Source organism: Staurois parvus, unplaced genomic scaffold, assembly GCF_062004578.1.
Source record: "Staurois parvus isolate SC_StPar_1 unplaced genomic scaffold, SC_StPar_1.0 ptg000073l, whole genome shotgun sequence".
Classification (NCBI taxonomy): domain Eukaryota; kingdom Metazoa; phylum Chordata; class Amphibia; order Anura; family Ranidae; genus Staurois; species Staurois parvus.
Window position 1 is genome coordinate 515582 of NW_028317869.1, and position 15507 is coordinate 531088.

Below are 15507 nucleotides of genomic sequence, written 5' to 3' on the forward strand. Positions count from 1 at the left end.
AACACAGTCTTTTATAATTCTCAGAGGCAACATTCAATTGCTGGATAGAGCCCTCTAGTTGTAATGACTCATGAGATTGTTGGGGGAGGGGCAGACATGCGTTTACCAGTATTACACCACAAGTCATTAATATTACACAGCAATTCTGACTTGTCAGCATTAAGATTTTCTTGCACTTTAACTGACAATTGCGCGGTCATGCAACGCTGCACCCTAATGAAATTTATCTCCCTAAAAAAATCAAATTTCATCCTAAATTTCAACCAATATGTATTCTGCTCCATGTCTTTGGTAAAAATAATCCCAATACGTGTAAATTAATTGGTTTACATGAAAGATATAGCGTCTACAAATGGTGGCGTAGATACTGGTATTTTTTTTTTAGATACTAGTAATGGTCAGTGGAATTGCAGCGGGCATTCTGACACTGGAGGGAACTGACTTGGTGTCACTGACATCTGCAGTGACACCAATACAGTGATCAGTGCTAATAAAAAGCACTGACACTGTACTAATGGCACTGGGCCGGAAGGGGTTAACATCTGAGGCAATCAAAGGGTTAACTGTGTGCTGTTTCAGTATGGGGGCTGTGTGTGTGCTTCACTGTGCGCACACTGCTATGCAGAGCCATACAAAGCAGTGCGCAGGAGCTGATGAGAGAGATCTGTATTGTTTATACACAGATCTCTCAACCATCAGTGATACACAGCAATCGCCAGGTGCCGGCAGGGAATCACTATCTGGGATCCAGTGAGATTGACAGCTGAGGCCACCAATGGCAGCGCTGGTAGGACATGAACATGTGGCTCATGTGCGCCCCCTACCCTGAATTGCAAAATAATGTATATATATACATGATATTACACACCCCTGCTGCCCTGTAGCAGTATTTCTGTTATAAGGTGGAAGGAAAGCGGTTAATATATTTATTTATATACATTTTTAACACACACTTTTTTTTCTCTCAGAAAGGACAGAGAGAGATACAATGTGTAATATAATGTATATAATGATACAATGTGTAATATGATGTATATAATGATACAATGTGTAATATGATGTATATAATGATACAATGTGTAATATAATGTATATAATGATACAATGTATAATATAATGTATAAAATGATACAATGTGTAATATAATGTATATAATAATACAATGTATAATATAATGTATATAATAATACAATGTATAATATAATGTATAAAATGTGACAATGTGTAATACAATGTATATAATGATACAATGTATAATATAATGTATATAATGATACAATGTATAATTGAATGTATATAATGATACAATGTATAATATAATGTATATAATGATACAATGTATAATAGGATGCATATAATGATATAATGTATAATGATACAATGTATAATATAATGTATATAATGATACAATGTATAATAGAATGTATATAATGATACAATGTATAATAGGATGTATATAATGATACAATGTGTAATATAATGTATATAATGATACAATGTATAATGGAATGTATATAATGATATAATGTATAATAGGATGCATATAATGATATAATGTATAATGATACAATGTATAATATAATGTATATAATGATACAATGTGTAATATAATGTATATAATGATACAATGTATAATGGAATGTATATAATGATACAATGTGTAATAGTATGTATATAATAATACAATATATAATATAATGTATATAATGATACAATGTGTAACATATATAATGATGCAATGTATCTCTCTCCTCCATTCAGAGAGAGAAAACAAGGGGGTGGTCTTCATAATGACTGATCACTGTGATAGCCAATCAGAGGCTATCACAGCGATCATGTGACTTGGAATTGAGAGTTCCAGGACCCGGGGCTCTCAGTGACACCCCGGTGTTTGTGCTGGGAGTGCGCCGTGCGGTGTGCTCCCAGGACAAAGACAGGTACACAAATTAGCGGCCCCACGGAACAAATCCCAGGTCTGAGAGGTCACTAATTTGCGTGCGCTCGGCATCAAGGGGTTAAACCAACACTATGACACCAGCCATTTATTTAAAATGGTAAATTCTGCATTTGGCCTTTAGATGGCGCTAAGTATCCTAGGAATTCTCACCATCCAATAGACAAATGTGGTATTTTCCATGTGAAATGGATGGAAACCCTTCAAGCAGCTCAGCAAAGAGCCTCCTACCATTGGTCCCCCCATCCCATTCACACAGAAGGAATGGACTGTACCGGCACTTCTACCTGGGGGAGTTGTTGTTCCATTTATTAATAGACTCCTAAATGTCAGGAGACGATTATTTATTGTATTTATTATTAATACTTCCCTACCCGGCCAATTCTGACATTCCGACATGTAAAAGTCATTATTTGCTGGGAAATGACTGAGAGCCCCCAAATATTATATATAAGCAGAGACCCTGGAGAGGAACATGATTGCTGGTACAATATTTGTCGCTCCGTATTTCTGCAGATTTTCTTTAATGTACATTTTTTAGAAAGGAAACTTTACCTCATGTTAGTGCAGCAAACACAATATAATACCGTTTTGGGGGTAAAAGATGATGTTATGCCGAGTAAATAGATACCTAACATGTCACGCTTTACAATTACAAATGCCAGTGGAACGGCGCCAAACTACGGGGCCTAAATACCCCCCATAGGTGTCACTCAGGATACCAGTGTAGAGTTACACAGGAGGTCTGATGCCGGAATTATCGCTCTCACTCTGACATTTCCAGCCATACCTGTGTGGAGACACGTGTGGTGAGAACACCGTTTACAATGCGTGGTGGACTTCGGTATGTGTTAGCCTTTGTGTGCAAACACAGGGGGGGGGTGCTTTCATTTTTTTCTTTTAATTTTTTTCTATTTTTACTCTGTCCCAATTTATTTATTACTTTTATTGCTACCAGACAGGTTCTCTTTACTGAGACATCTGCAGTCTATTGGACCCCAGATCCCAATCTGACCATAAAAACATCCGACCAAACCAAGATCAGTTCATTCTGATGCTTTCACAAGCTGGAAATGGCTGGTTTACATCTGAGTGACTCTGGAAGTGACACAATCCTCGTTCCTTCTACATCCACGGGGGTTCCTTTATCCAGATCACAGCTCACCTCCTCATAGATTGTTAATAGGTTGGTCTGACAAGAACGATCTTTTCCCATAAATCCATGCTGGGTACTACTAATGATACTATGTTCATCAGCAAATTCTTGGGTATGGTCCCTTATCATCCCTCCAATAGTTTACAAACTATTGATGTTAGGCTGACTGGCTTGGAGTTTCCAGATATGTATCTCGGTCCTTTCTGGAATACTGGAACCACGTTAGATTTTCACCAATCTGCTGCCACCATTCCGGTCAGTAAGCTTTCCTAAAGATGAGGGATGACTGTCTATCAATGACCTGGCTTCATTCTTTGAGGACTCTCAGGTGCAAGCCATCTGGTCCTGGTGATTCATTCATTTATTTATTTTAGACCTTCTAGTCTTTTGTAAGGGACTGCTACACTGACCACTGATAAAAGGGAATCCTTCTCCCATTGGTCACCAATGTAAGGGACCACTACACTGACCACTGATAAAAGGGAATCCTTCTCCCATTGGTCACCAATGTAAGGGACCACTACACTGACCACTGATAAAAGGGAATCCTTCTCCCATTGGTCACCAATGTAAGGGACCACTACACTGACCACTGATAAAAGGGAATCCTTCTCCCATTGGTCACCAATGTAAGGGTCCACTACACTGACCACTGATATAAAGGGGTCCTTCTCCCATTGGTCACCAATGTAAGGGACCACTACACTGACCACTGATATAAGGGGGTCCTTCTCCCATTGGTCACCAATGTAAGGGTCCACTACACTGACCACTGATATAAGGGGGTCCTTCTCACATTGGTCACCAATGTAAAGGATCACTACACTGACCACCAGGGGCGGACTAACCATTTGGTAACTTGGGCACCGCCCGATGGCCCGGGGTCAGTAGGGGGCCCCATAAGATGCCCCTGGTACCTTTTTCATAGGCTTTTTTGAGTTTGGGCAAGGACACAGGGGCCCCATGATCCCCTATTGCCTGGGGGGCCCATGAGTTGTCAGTCTGCCCCTGCTGACCACTCATATAAGGGGATCCTTCTCCCATTGGTCACCAATGTAAGGGACAAATACAATGACCACTGATATAAGGGGTCCTTCTCCCATTGGTCACCAATGCAAGGGACCACTACACTGACCACTGATAAGGGGTCCTTCTCCCATTGGTCACCAATGTAAGAGACCACTACACTGACCACTGATATAAGGGGGTCCTTCTCCCATTGGTCCTCAATGTAAGGGACCACTACACTGACAACTGATATAAGGGATCCTTCTCCCATTGGTCACCAATGTAAGGGACCACTACACTGACCACTGATATAAGGGGGTCCTTCTCCCATTGGTCCTCAATGTAAGGGACCACTACACTGACCACTGATAAAAGGGAATCCTTCTCCCATTGGTTACCAATGTAAGGGGCTGATACACTGACCACTGATATAAGAGGGTCCTTCTCCCATTGGTCACTAATGTAACCACCAGTGGTCACTACACTGACCACTGATATAAGGGGGTCCTTCTCCCATTGGTCACCAATGTAAGGGACCACTACACTGACCACTGATATAAGGGGGTCCTTCTCCCACTGGTCACCAATGTAAGGGACCACTACACTGACCACTGATATAAGGGGGTCCTTCTCCCATTGGTCACCATCGTAATGGACCACTACACTGACCACTGATATAAGGGGGTCCTTCTCCCATTGGTCACCAATGTAATGGACCACTACACTGACCACTGATATAAGGGGGTCCTTCTCCCATTGGTCCTCAATGTAAGGGACCACTACACTGACAACTGATATAAGGGATCCTTCTCCCATTGGTCACCAATGTAAGGGACCACTACACTGACCACTGATATAAGGGGGTCCTTCTCCCATTGGTCCTCAATGTAAGGGACCACTACACTGACCACTGATAAAAGGGAATCCTTCTCCCATTGGTTACCAATGTAAGGGGCTGATACACTGACCACTGATATAAGAGGGTCCTTCTCCCATTGGTCACTAATGTAACCACCAGTGGTCACTACACTGACCACTGATATAAGGGGGTCCTTCTCCCATTGGTCACCAATGTAAGGGACCACTACACTGACCACTGATATAAGGGGGTCCTTCTCCCACTGGTCACCAATGTAAGGGACCACTACACTGACCACTGATATAAGGGGGTCCTTCTCCCATTGGTCACCATCGTAATGGACCACTACACTGACCACTGATATAAGGGGGTCCTTCTCCCATTGGTCACCAATGTAAGGGACAAATACAATGACCACTGATATAAGGGGTCCTTCTCCCATTGGTCACTAATGTAAGGGACCACTACACTGACCACTGATATAAGGGGGTCTTTCTCCCATTGGTCACCAATGTAAGAGACCACTACACTGACCACTGACATAAGGGAGTCCTTCTCCCATTGGTCACCAATGTAAGGGACCACTACACTGACCACTGATAAAAGGGAATCCTTCTCCCATTGGTCACCAATGTAAGGGTCCACTACACTGACCACTGATATAAAGGGGTCCTTCTCCCATTGGTCACCAATGTAAGGGACCACTACACTGACCACTGATATAAGGGGGTCCTTCTCCCATTGGTCACCAATGTAAGGGTCCACTACACTGACCACTGATATAAGGGGGTCCTTCTCACATTGGTCACCAATGTAAAGGATCACTACACTGACCACCAGGGGCGGACTAACCATTTGGTAACTTGGGCACCGCCCGATGGCCCGGGGTCAGTAGGGGGCCCCATAAGATGCCCCTGGTACCTTTTTCATAGGCTTTTTTGAGTTTGGGCAAGGACACAGGGGCCCCATGATCCCCTATTGCCTGGGGGGCCCATGAGTTGTCAGTCTGCCCCTGCTGACCACTCATATAAGGGGATCCTTCTCCCATTGGTCACCAATGTAAGGGACAAATACAATGACCACTGATATAAGGGGTCCTTCTCCCATTGGTCACCAATGCAAGGGACCACTACACTGACCACTGATAAGGGGTCCTTCTCCCATTGGTCACCAATGTAAGAGACCACTACACTGACCACTGATATAAGGGGGTCCTTCTCCCATTGGTCCTCAATGTAAGGGACCACTACACTGACAACTGATATAAGGGATCCTTCTCCCATTGGTCACCAATGTAAGGGACCACTACACTGACCACTGATATAAGGGGGTCCTTCTCCCATTGGTCCTCAATGTAAGGGACCACTACACTGACCACTGATAAAAGGGAATCCTTCTCCCATTGGTTACCAATGTAAGGGGCTGATACACTGACCACTGATATAAGAGGGTCCTTCTCCCATTGGTCACTAATGTAACCACCAGTGGTCACTACACTGACCACTGATATAAGGGGGTCCTTCTCCCATTGGTCACCAATGTAAGGGACCACTACACTGACCACTGATATAAGGGGGTCCTTCTCCCACTGGTCACCAATGTAAGGGACCACTACACTGACCACTGATATAAGGGGGTCCTTCTCCCATTGGTCACCATCGTAATGGACCACTACACTGACCACTGATATAAGGGGGTCCTTCTCCCATTGGTCACCAATGTAATGGACCACTACACTGACCACTGATATAAGGGGGTCCTTCTCCCATTGGTCCTCAATGTAAGGGACCACTACACTGACAACTGATATAAGGGATCCTTCTCCCATTGGTCACCAATGTAAGGGACCACTACACTGACCACTGATATAAGGGGGTCCTTCTCCCATTGGTCCTCAATGTAAGGGACCACTACACTGACCACTGATAAAAGGGAATCCTTCTCCCATTGGTTACCAATGTAAGGGGCTGATACACTGACCACTGATATAAGAGGGTCCTTCTCCCATTGGTCACTAATGTAACCACCAGTGGTCACTACACTGACCACTGATATAAGGGGGTCCTTCTCCCATTGGTCACCAATGTAAGGGACCACTACACTGACCACTGATATAAGGGGGTCCTTCTCCCACTGGTCACCAATGTAAGGGACCACTACACTGACCACTGATATAAGGGGGTCCTTCTCCCATTGGTCACCATCGTAATGGACCACTACACTGACCACTGATATAAGGGGGTCCTTCTCCCATTGGTCACCAATGTAAGGGACAAATACAATGACCACTGATATAAGGGGTCCTTCTCCCATTGGTCACTAATGTAAGGGACCACTACACTGACCACTGATATAAGGGGGTCTTTCTCCCATTGGTCACCAATGTAAGAGACCACTACACTGACCACTGACATAAGGGAGTCCTTCTCCCATTGGTCACCAATGTAAGGGACAAATACAATGACCACTGATATAAGGGGTCCTTCTCCCATTGGTCACTAATGTAAGGGACCACTACACTGACCACTGATATAAGGGGTTCCTTCTCCCATTGGACACAAATGTAAGGGACCACTACACTGACCACTGATATAAGGGGGTCCTTCTCCCATTGGTCACCAATGTAAGGGACAAATACAATGACCACTGATATAAGGGGTCCTTCTCCCATTGGTCACCAATGTAAGGGACCACTACACTGACCACTGATATAAGAGGTCCTTCTCCCATTGGTCACCAATGTAAGGGACCACTACACTGACCACTGATATAAGAGGTCCTTCTCCCATTGGTCACCAATGTAAGGGACCACTACACTGACCAATGATATAAGGGGTCCTTCTCCCATTGGTCACCAATGTAAGGGACCACTACACTGACCACTGATATAAGGGGTTCTTCTCCCATGGGTCACCAATGTAAGGGACCACTACACTGACCACTGATATAAGGGGGTCCTTCTCCCATTGGTCACCAATGTAAGGGACAAATACAATGACCACTTGGGATGATCTCTGGGTTTAGTTGTCGGAGAGTAGGGATGAGACGACAGTACAAACCAAACTGCCTGTTCCGGTCCCGTGTTTTGCAGGAGCCGATCATCACATATAGAAGAGACATTTCTACCACTTCTATATATAACAGCTTCCCGCTGTCACTGGTGCCTGAGGAAGACATGGATGGGTACAGCGGCCACACCCCCAGGAATCAGTGATGTCATTGGGAATCCCTGCCATGTAAGGAAGGGGGCGGGGATAGCAGTGACATCACTGACCAAATATGGTCACTGGTCACATTTGGGTAATAAGGTCCCACCATCCCTGTCCCTTCACTTATGTAGATGATGACAGTTTAGGGAGCTGTCATTGGGCTGGTGCTATTGTCGGGTACTATATACCCCATACTCATTCACATGGGGGGATGGTATATGGGGGCCCCTTGTTATTAACGGGGGCTTCCAGAATCCAATATGACCCCCGCCCACAGATCCCCACAGCCACCAGCCAAGGTGACAAGGTGCTATGCCTGGGGGAATCCCCCCTGGTAAGGTGACCCCCATGTTGTGGACATGTGGCCTGGTATGGATCAGGAGGGGGGGCACACTACAGCCCCCCTCTGCACTCTGTATGGTGGGCTGTATATGATATACTGCTGACCCCCGCACTCTGCGCCGTTATTGAAGGGTGTGAGGTGTCACCGAGGAGCAATGTTCTACCAACACAGGGGAATCTCTTCAGAATCACATGTCATATTGTAACACATCTCCTGGGGGAACATTCAACGTTTTCATACCAGTCATATATTCCCAGCCTTTATATGGACCTGGACAGTTCTGACAGTCCTCATACAATGACATAGATGGTCCATCATCCATTCTTACATCAGTATCATTAGTCATTACTCTGAAAATGTCCAACAAAACCGAGGTTGGGGTGGGAATGGCCATCAAACATGTAGTTAAATGATCGGCAGCATCTCTGACAGATGGAAATTGGGAACATTCATCACTCTCAGTGCCATATAAACCCAGACATTCTCTGATTGATTTAACAGTTCATGTGGATGTCTGTGTTGGGGCAAGGGGTCAGTCTTATGGGGCTGCAACATCCCCCCTGGTAGGGTGACCCCCATGTTGTGGACATGTGCTCTGGTATGGATCAGGAGGGGGGGCACACTACAGCCCCCCTCTGCACTCTGTATGGTGGGCTGTATATGATATACTGCTGACCCCCGCACTCTGCGCCGTTATTGAAGGGTGTGAGGTGTCACCGAGGAGCAATGTTCTATATTGAAGTTTGCCGTCATTGCACCGACACACACAATAGTTTTTGTTCAATAAATGTTTTATTATAATTTTACATTTAACAAGATTGAAGCATAAAAATCAGGAAACAGTAAAGGAAGGAATCCGATTGGTCAGGAAGATCCCTTGTCTGGAATGTGGGGGCGGAGTCATTATTATTGGTGTACAATACAATACACAACGTGTTCCATTATTATAACAAAGTATTGTAGAAAAGATCCCAACATAGAAAATGGGGGAAAGGAGGAAATAAAAGCGGATATGAAGGGGAATCTGTGTACGGGGAACACCTTAACCATCACCATGGCCGCCGGGCCTCCTCGTGGCTCCGGCGGTGGAATGACGTCACGCTCTGCACAGCGTGACGTCATTCCACCGCCGGAGCCACGAGGAGGCCCGGCGGCCATCATTACTGGGGTCAGTACTGCTGCATATATATGTTCTCACATGATGTATAATATGCACACTGCCCTGCTGCTTTTATAAATAAATATTTACCTTTTGGACATACTACACTATCTCTGGCATTTGTCTTCTGGGGCTCCTGCTTGGAGCTATCATTCCCACAGAGAAAGCACTTTGCCACCCTGAGAGGAAGTTTTTTGCATGGAGCACCTGGCTGACCTTAAGGGGACCCCTGGACCTGACTAAAGAGTCTGTGATGACCCACCGTGAGGGAGATGCCTGGCTGCCTAACCTCTGATGTATCTATTGCCTGTGATGCATGATCACACATGTGCATAACCCATGCGTTTCCGGTGAGTGCGCATTTCTGTTATTTGACAGAGTGGAGGCCGTGGGAATTCGTATTTCTACAGTGAATCATTATGGATACTTGATTATTATCTTATTGACTCTTTTACCTTGCTAAGCGCTGCACTTTGTTGTTTTAAGATTATATTCTCCTTATGAACTGTTTCTTCCATGATGAAGATCAGCCATGGAGTATATCTGAGGTGTATATCAGGGTGTGCTTCTTCCCCACATGAGAGCTGGGATGTCCAGCAACATTCATCTAGAAGACATTTCCCACACTCAAGGCACTAATACACCTCCAGGGTTGTGTGGGACCCCTGATGTACAGGAAGACAGGACTTCAGTGAGGAACATTTCCCTCACTCAGGACAGAAAAGTGGCTTCTTCCTCGTGTGAGATTTCTGATGTTTGGAAAGATGGGACTTCCGTGAAAAACATTTCCCGCACTCAGGACAGGAATATGGCTTCTCCCCCGTATGACATCTCTGATGTGTGTAAAGACTGGACTTCCGTGAAAAACATTTCCCACACTCAGGGCAGGAATACAGCTTCTCCCCTGTGTGAGATTTCTGATGGTTGTAAAAATTGCACTTCACTGAAAAACATTTCCCGCACTCAGTACAGGAATATGGCTTTTCCCCTGTGTGAGATCTCTGATGTGTTTGCAGACTGGACTTCTCTAAAAAACATTTCCCGCACTCAGAACAGGCAAACGGCTTCTCCCCTGTGTGAGATTTCTGATGCCTATGAAGAACACATTTCTCTGAAAAACATTTCCCACACTCAGGACAGGAATATGGCTTCTCCCCTGTGTGATATCTCTGATGTGTGTGAAGATAGGACTTTTTTGAAAAACATTTTCCGCACTCAGAACAGGCATACGGCTTCTCCCCTGTGTGAGATTTCTGGTGCCTGTAAAGAATACGCTTCTCTGAAAAACATTTCCCACACTCAGGACAGGAATATGGCTTTTCCCCTGTGTGATATTTCTGATGTGTGTGCAGACTGGACTTCTCTGAAAAACATTTCCCGCACTCAGGACAGGAAAATGGCTTCTCCCTTGTGTGAGTCTTTTTATGACGATTAACACGGAATTTAGAAGGAAACCATTTCCCACACTCAGGACAAGAATACGGCTTCTCCCCTGTGTGAGATCTCTGATGTGTGTGAAGACTGGACTTCACTGAAAAACATTTTCCACACTCAGGACAGGAATACGGCTTCTCCCCTGTGTGAGATCTCTGATGTGTGTGAAGACTGGACTTGTCTGAAAAACATTTCCCACACTCAGGACAGGAATACGGCATCTCCCCCGTGTGAGATTTCTGATGTCTGAGAAGAATAGAATGATCTGAAAAACATTTCCCACACTCAGGACAGAAATACGGCTTCTCACCAGTGTGAGTTCTTTTATGCACATTAAGATTGTATTTAGTATGGAAACCCTTCCCGCACTCAGGACAGGAATACGGCTTCTCCCCCGTGTGAAATCTCTGATGTGTGTGAAGACTGGACTTGTCTGAAAAACCTTTCCCGCACTCAGGACACGAATGCGGCTTCTCCCCTGTGTGAGACCTTTTATGCACATAAAGACTGGATTTATAACGGAAACCCTTCCCACACTCAGTACAGGAGAAGCTCTTCCCTGTTGGAAGGCCGGCCCGGTCCCGCACAGTCTGAGGTTCCTCAGGATACGAGGAATCCGATGGTCCATCTACACTGGGTGGTGCCGGATGGACATTGGAGGGAGCCGGATTTTCTCCTGGACTATACTGTGTGATGTCCTCATCTTCTACTTTCCAGTCTGGAGACAAAGTGAGACAATCCTCGGAGGGTTTCCTCATCTCCCGGCCATGGACTAAAATACAAAGACAAAGAGGATTACTAGACAGGAGCTGATTGGTTCCCCCAAACCAGGACTCCGCCCACATCAGGCAGCTTGGTCTCTGAAGAGCTTACAATTCCACCCTCAAGGGAACTAGGAAATGGCTCCTCTGATCTCCTACCAGGTCATTTCTTTATTCATGGACCTTAGTCACAGAGTGAGGAAACAACCAGAACTGTCTTTTATAGGAGGGACAGTGATGAGGGGATTATAGGACGAGGGTCCCCACCCCCTCTATCACTCATCACCATCTTCCCAACACAAGAAGTACTGCACTTCCTTATTTAGTCCATGATTTAGTCATGAAGAACAGCGGGGCTGAGCCCCACCAGAGGTCAGAGAGTGAGGATGGGGGGAGAACCACCAAGATGAAGACTGGACTGATCCTGAAGACCACCATCATTGGGGTATTGACTCCTCCCTCATTATCACTTTCTGTTTAAGGGTCCAAAGTTGGAGGATGTTATCACATTATTATCACCATGTAAAAGTCTGTGCTCCAATCACATCATCCGATATAAAATGTCCAGCTGGGAGGAAATGGGTGTAACCAAAGAGAATCCATATTATGTGTATATATAGCAGTGGGGGGAGGGGGGGAGCAGAAGTCAGGAGTATGTAATGTACAACAGAGTATATAGTGCAGGGGTCAGGAGTATGTAATGTACAACATAGAGTATATAGTGCAGGGGTCAGGAGGATGTAATGTACAACATAGAGTATATAGTGCAGGGGTCAGGAGTATGTAATGTACAACATAGAGTATTAAGTGCAGGGGTCAGGAGTATGTAATGTACAACATAGAGTATATAGTGCAGGGGTCAGGAGTATGTAATGTACAACATAGAGTATATAGTGCAGGGGTCAGGAGTATGTAATGTACAATATAGAGCATATAGTATAAGGGTGAGGACAAAAGAAGCGAAAAAAACAAAAGAAGGGAGTAGCAATGGGCGCGAAATTCGCGCCCAGTTTGGCAAATATCTTCTTAAGTAAATGGGAGGAGAAAGTAATTTTTAATAGAAAATGGGAAGGTCTGGTTCTATGGAAAAGATTTATTGATGATATCTTGGTGATTTGGGTTGGTCCGAGGGTCTCTTGGGAAGCTTTTATTGAAGTGATTAATAAGAATGAACATGATTTGGGGTTTACTGTTAACATGGATAATCATTCAGTTAATTTTTTAGATTTAAATATTTTTATTGAAGATAATATTATGTACACTAAAACGTATTTCAAGGAGACCGATAGGAATGGTTACATTCCCACCCAGAGTTGTCACCATCCTACTTGGATAATATTGGAGAAGACGAGATTTGAAATAAGTAAAAGCTATATAGGAGATAAACAATACAAACCTTTATCTAATAAGCAGAAAAAGAATAATAATAAGGTGGAATATGCATTTATCTCGGGTTTTAATAACCAATATAGAGATATGGAAGCAATTTTCAATAAACATTGGCCTATTCTAAAAAAGGATCCTATTTTAGGACAAAAAGTTCCTACGAAGCCCCCATTTATTTATAGAAAATCAAAGAATTTGAGGGATATTTTAGTAAAAAACAATTTATCTCCTCCCATAAAAAAGAAAAAAACTATGTTTGAATTTATTGGATTTTTTCCATGTAGAAAGTGCAGTATCTGTAAAGTTACCAATATGAAAACAAGAAAGATTTCGGGTTTTACATCATGCAATACTGGTTATGATTTTAAAATTAAAGAGTTTATTACCTGCACTACTGCTTATGTCACATATTTATTGGAATGCCCATGTCGGCTCCAGTATGTGGGTAGGACCTCTAGGCCACTATATAAAAGGTTGAGTGAGCATGTCACTAATATTAAAAATGGTAAGAAGGATCATTGTCTCTCAAGACATTTTAAAGAGTATCACAATTGTAACCCTAGTGGCCTACGGTTTTGTGGGATTGACAAGATAGAGACACATTGGAGAGGGGGTGATAAGGTTAAGGCCATTTCAAAAAATGAAATGTTTTGGATTTTTGAGCTGCAGACACTAAAACCTAATGGCCTTAATGTAGACCTGGACCTGAATTGTTTTATTTCGAATTTTTAATGGTTTTTAAAGATTTTTAGATAATTGTCTGGAGTAGTAGGGGATAAGTGATTCGATTTGGGTAGTTCTTTAAGATGATTTAAGCCCCTGTTCCTGAATATAGAGTAGGTCTGACGCAGAGGGCTCCAACAGTACCTATTAGTGGGAGACTAAGTATCTGCAGAAATTGTATTGGCCTTCAAACAGAGGATATTTATAAATAAATACGAAAATAAATTGAATTAATAATATTTAAGAAATTAATTAGATAAATAAATATATAAATAAATTTGATATATTTAGTGTTAATTATTTTGTAAGAATTGATATTATGAAAGTGCACTGGCCTCCAAATAGAGAAAATAAATTGAATTAATAATATTTAAGTAATTCATTAAATAAATATATAAATAAATTTAATAAATAAGATATTAGTGTTAATTATCTTGTAAGAATTGATATAATGATGATACATTGGGGGTGTGGCATATTATTTATCTATTTTATTTATTATATAGAAATTAGGTATTGGGGTATGGTTTTATATATAGTTTTAATAATGATTTTATAGTATCAAATGAACATGAGTAGTGTAGAAATGAAGTCTGTGAATAAGTAGAGTTCCTCTTTAATTTTTTGGTTCTATTAGTGTACTATTAGATGTATATCTGCCTAGATGGAGAAAGATAGTGACTTGTTACAATAAGGAGTAGATTGTGTCTTTTTATGATTGATTTTAATTAATAGTAATGATTGTATTTGATTTAAAGGTGAGGATTATATGAGGTTTAGGGTTGATTATTTTGATAGGAGTAGGTTGTGCATATGTATATAGAATATGTTTTTATAATCTATTTGTAATAATACCAGCCGGGGTTTTATATGTTATTGAGAATGGTGATATATGACTATGTACTAAGTCGTTTTTGTGTATTGTACAGAAGTATATACCGTACTCCTATAAGTATGTATCGGACATTGCTGGCATTGCTCCCTGTTCCAATATGGCGGCGAGTAGTCTGACGCCATGAGGAGGAGGGGTACAAATAGAACTTGTCTGCTTGACGGTCACACCCCTTATGATTAAGTCGATGACGAAACGCGTCAAGGGTAGTGACGTCAAGACGTTTTACCGGAACCGGAAGTTTACTGGCGGCCATCTTGGAGAAGGGAAAATCGTGGAGTTACACTTGGACGTTTCCCTGGATGGTTGTGAGACTCCTTTCATTCCCTATTAAGCGGTTTTAAATCTTTTACCATGTGAGCAGTTTACATTAAAGTATATTTGATATATCTATCTTAGCATATTATACTATGTCCTGTGTGTTCTCTTGGAGATGAATACAAACAGAGTGTCTGAGGAGATCAGAGAGTACCGTGATAACAAGAGAGGTCTGAAGTAAAATCTATGAGAGGGCTAGCCTGGAAAGTTCCTGAAGCATTTTGAAGCATACTATTTTGGGATACTTACTATAAATAGAAGTGGCACTAAACTTTGCTGTGGCGTTGATGTGGTACTGTTGAGTG

At 42.9% G+C, this 15507-nt stretch overlaps 1 protein-coding gene across 1 annotated transcript in view; it reads right to left on the reverse strand.

The window, feature by feature from the left end:
• Positions 1-9682: 9682 nt before the first annotated feature.
• The window catches only part of LOC149469349 (uncharacterized), a 98370-nt gene continuing 92545 nt past the window's right edge, over positions 9683-15507 (reverse strand). The window contains exon 10 of the mRNA XM_089669372.1: positions 9683-11889. Within this exon, the coding sequence (XP_089525498.1) occupies positions 10396-11889 (1494 nt within the window). The 3' untranslated portion in view covers positions 9683-10395. The remainder of the gene's footprint in view (positions 11890-15507) is intronic.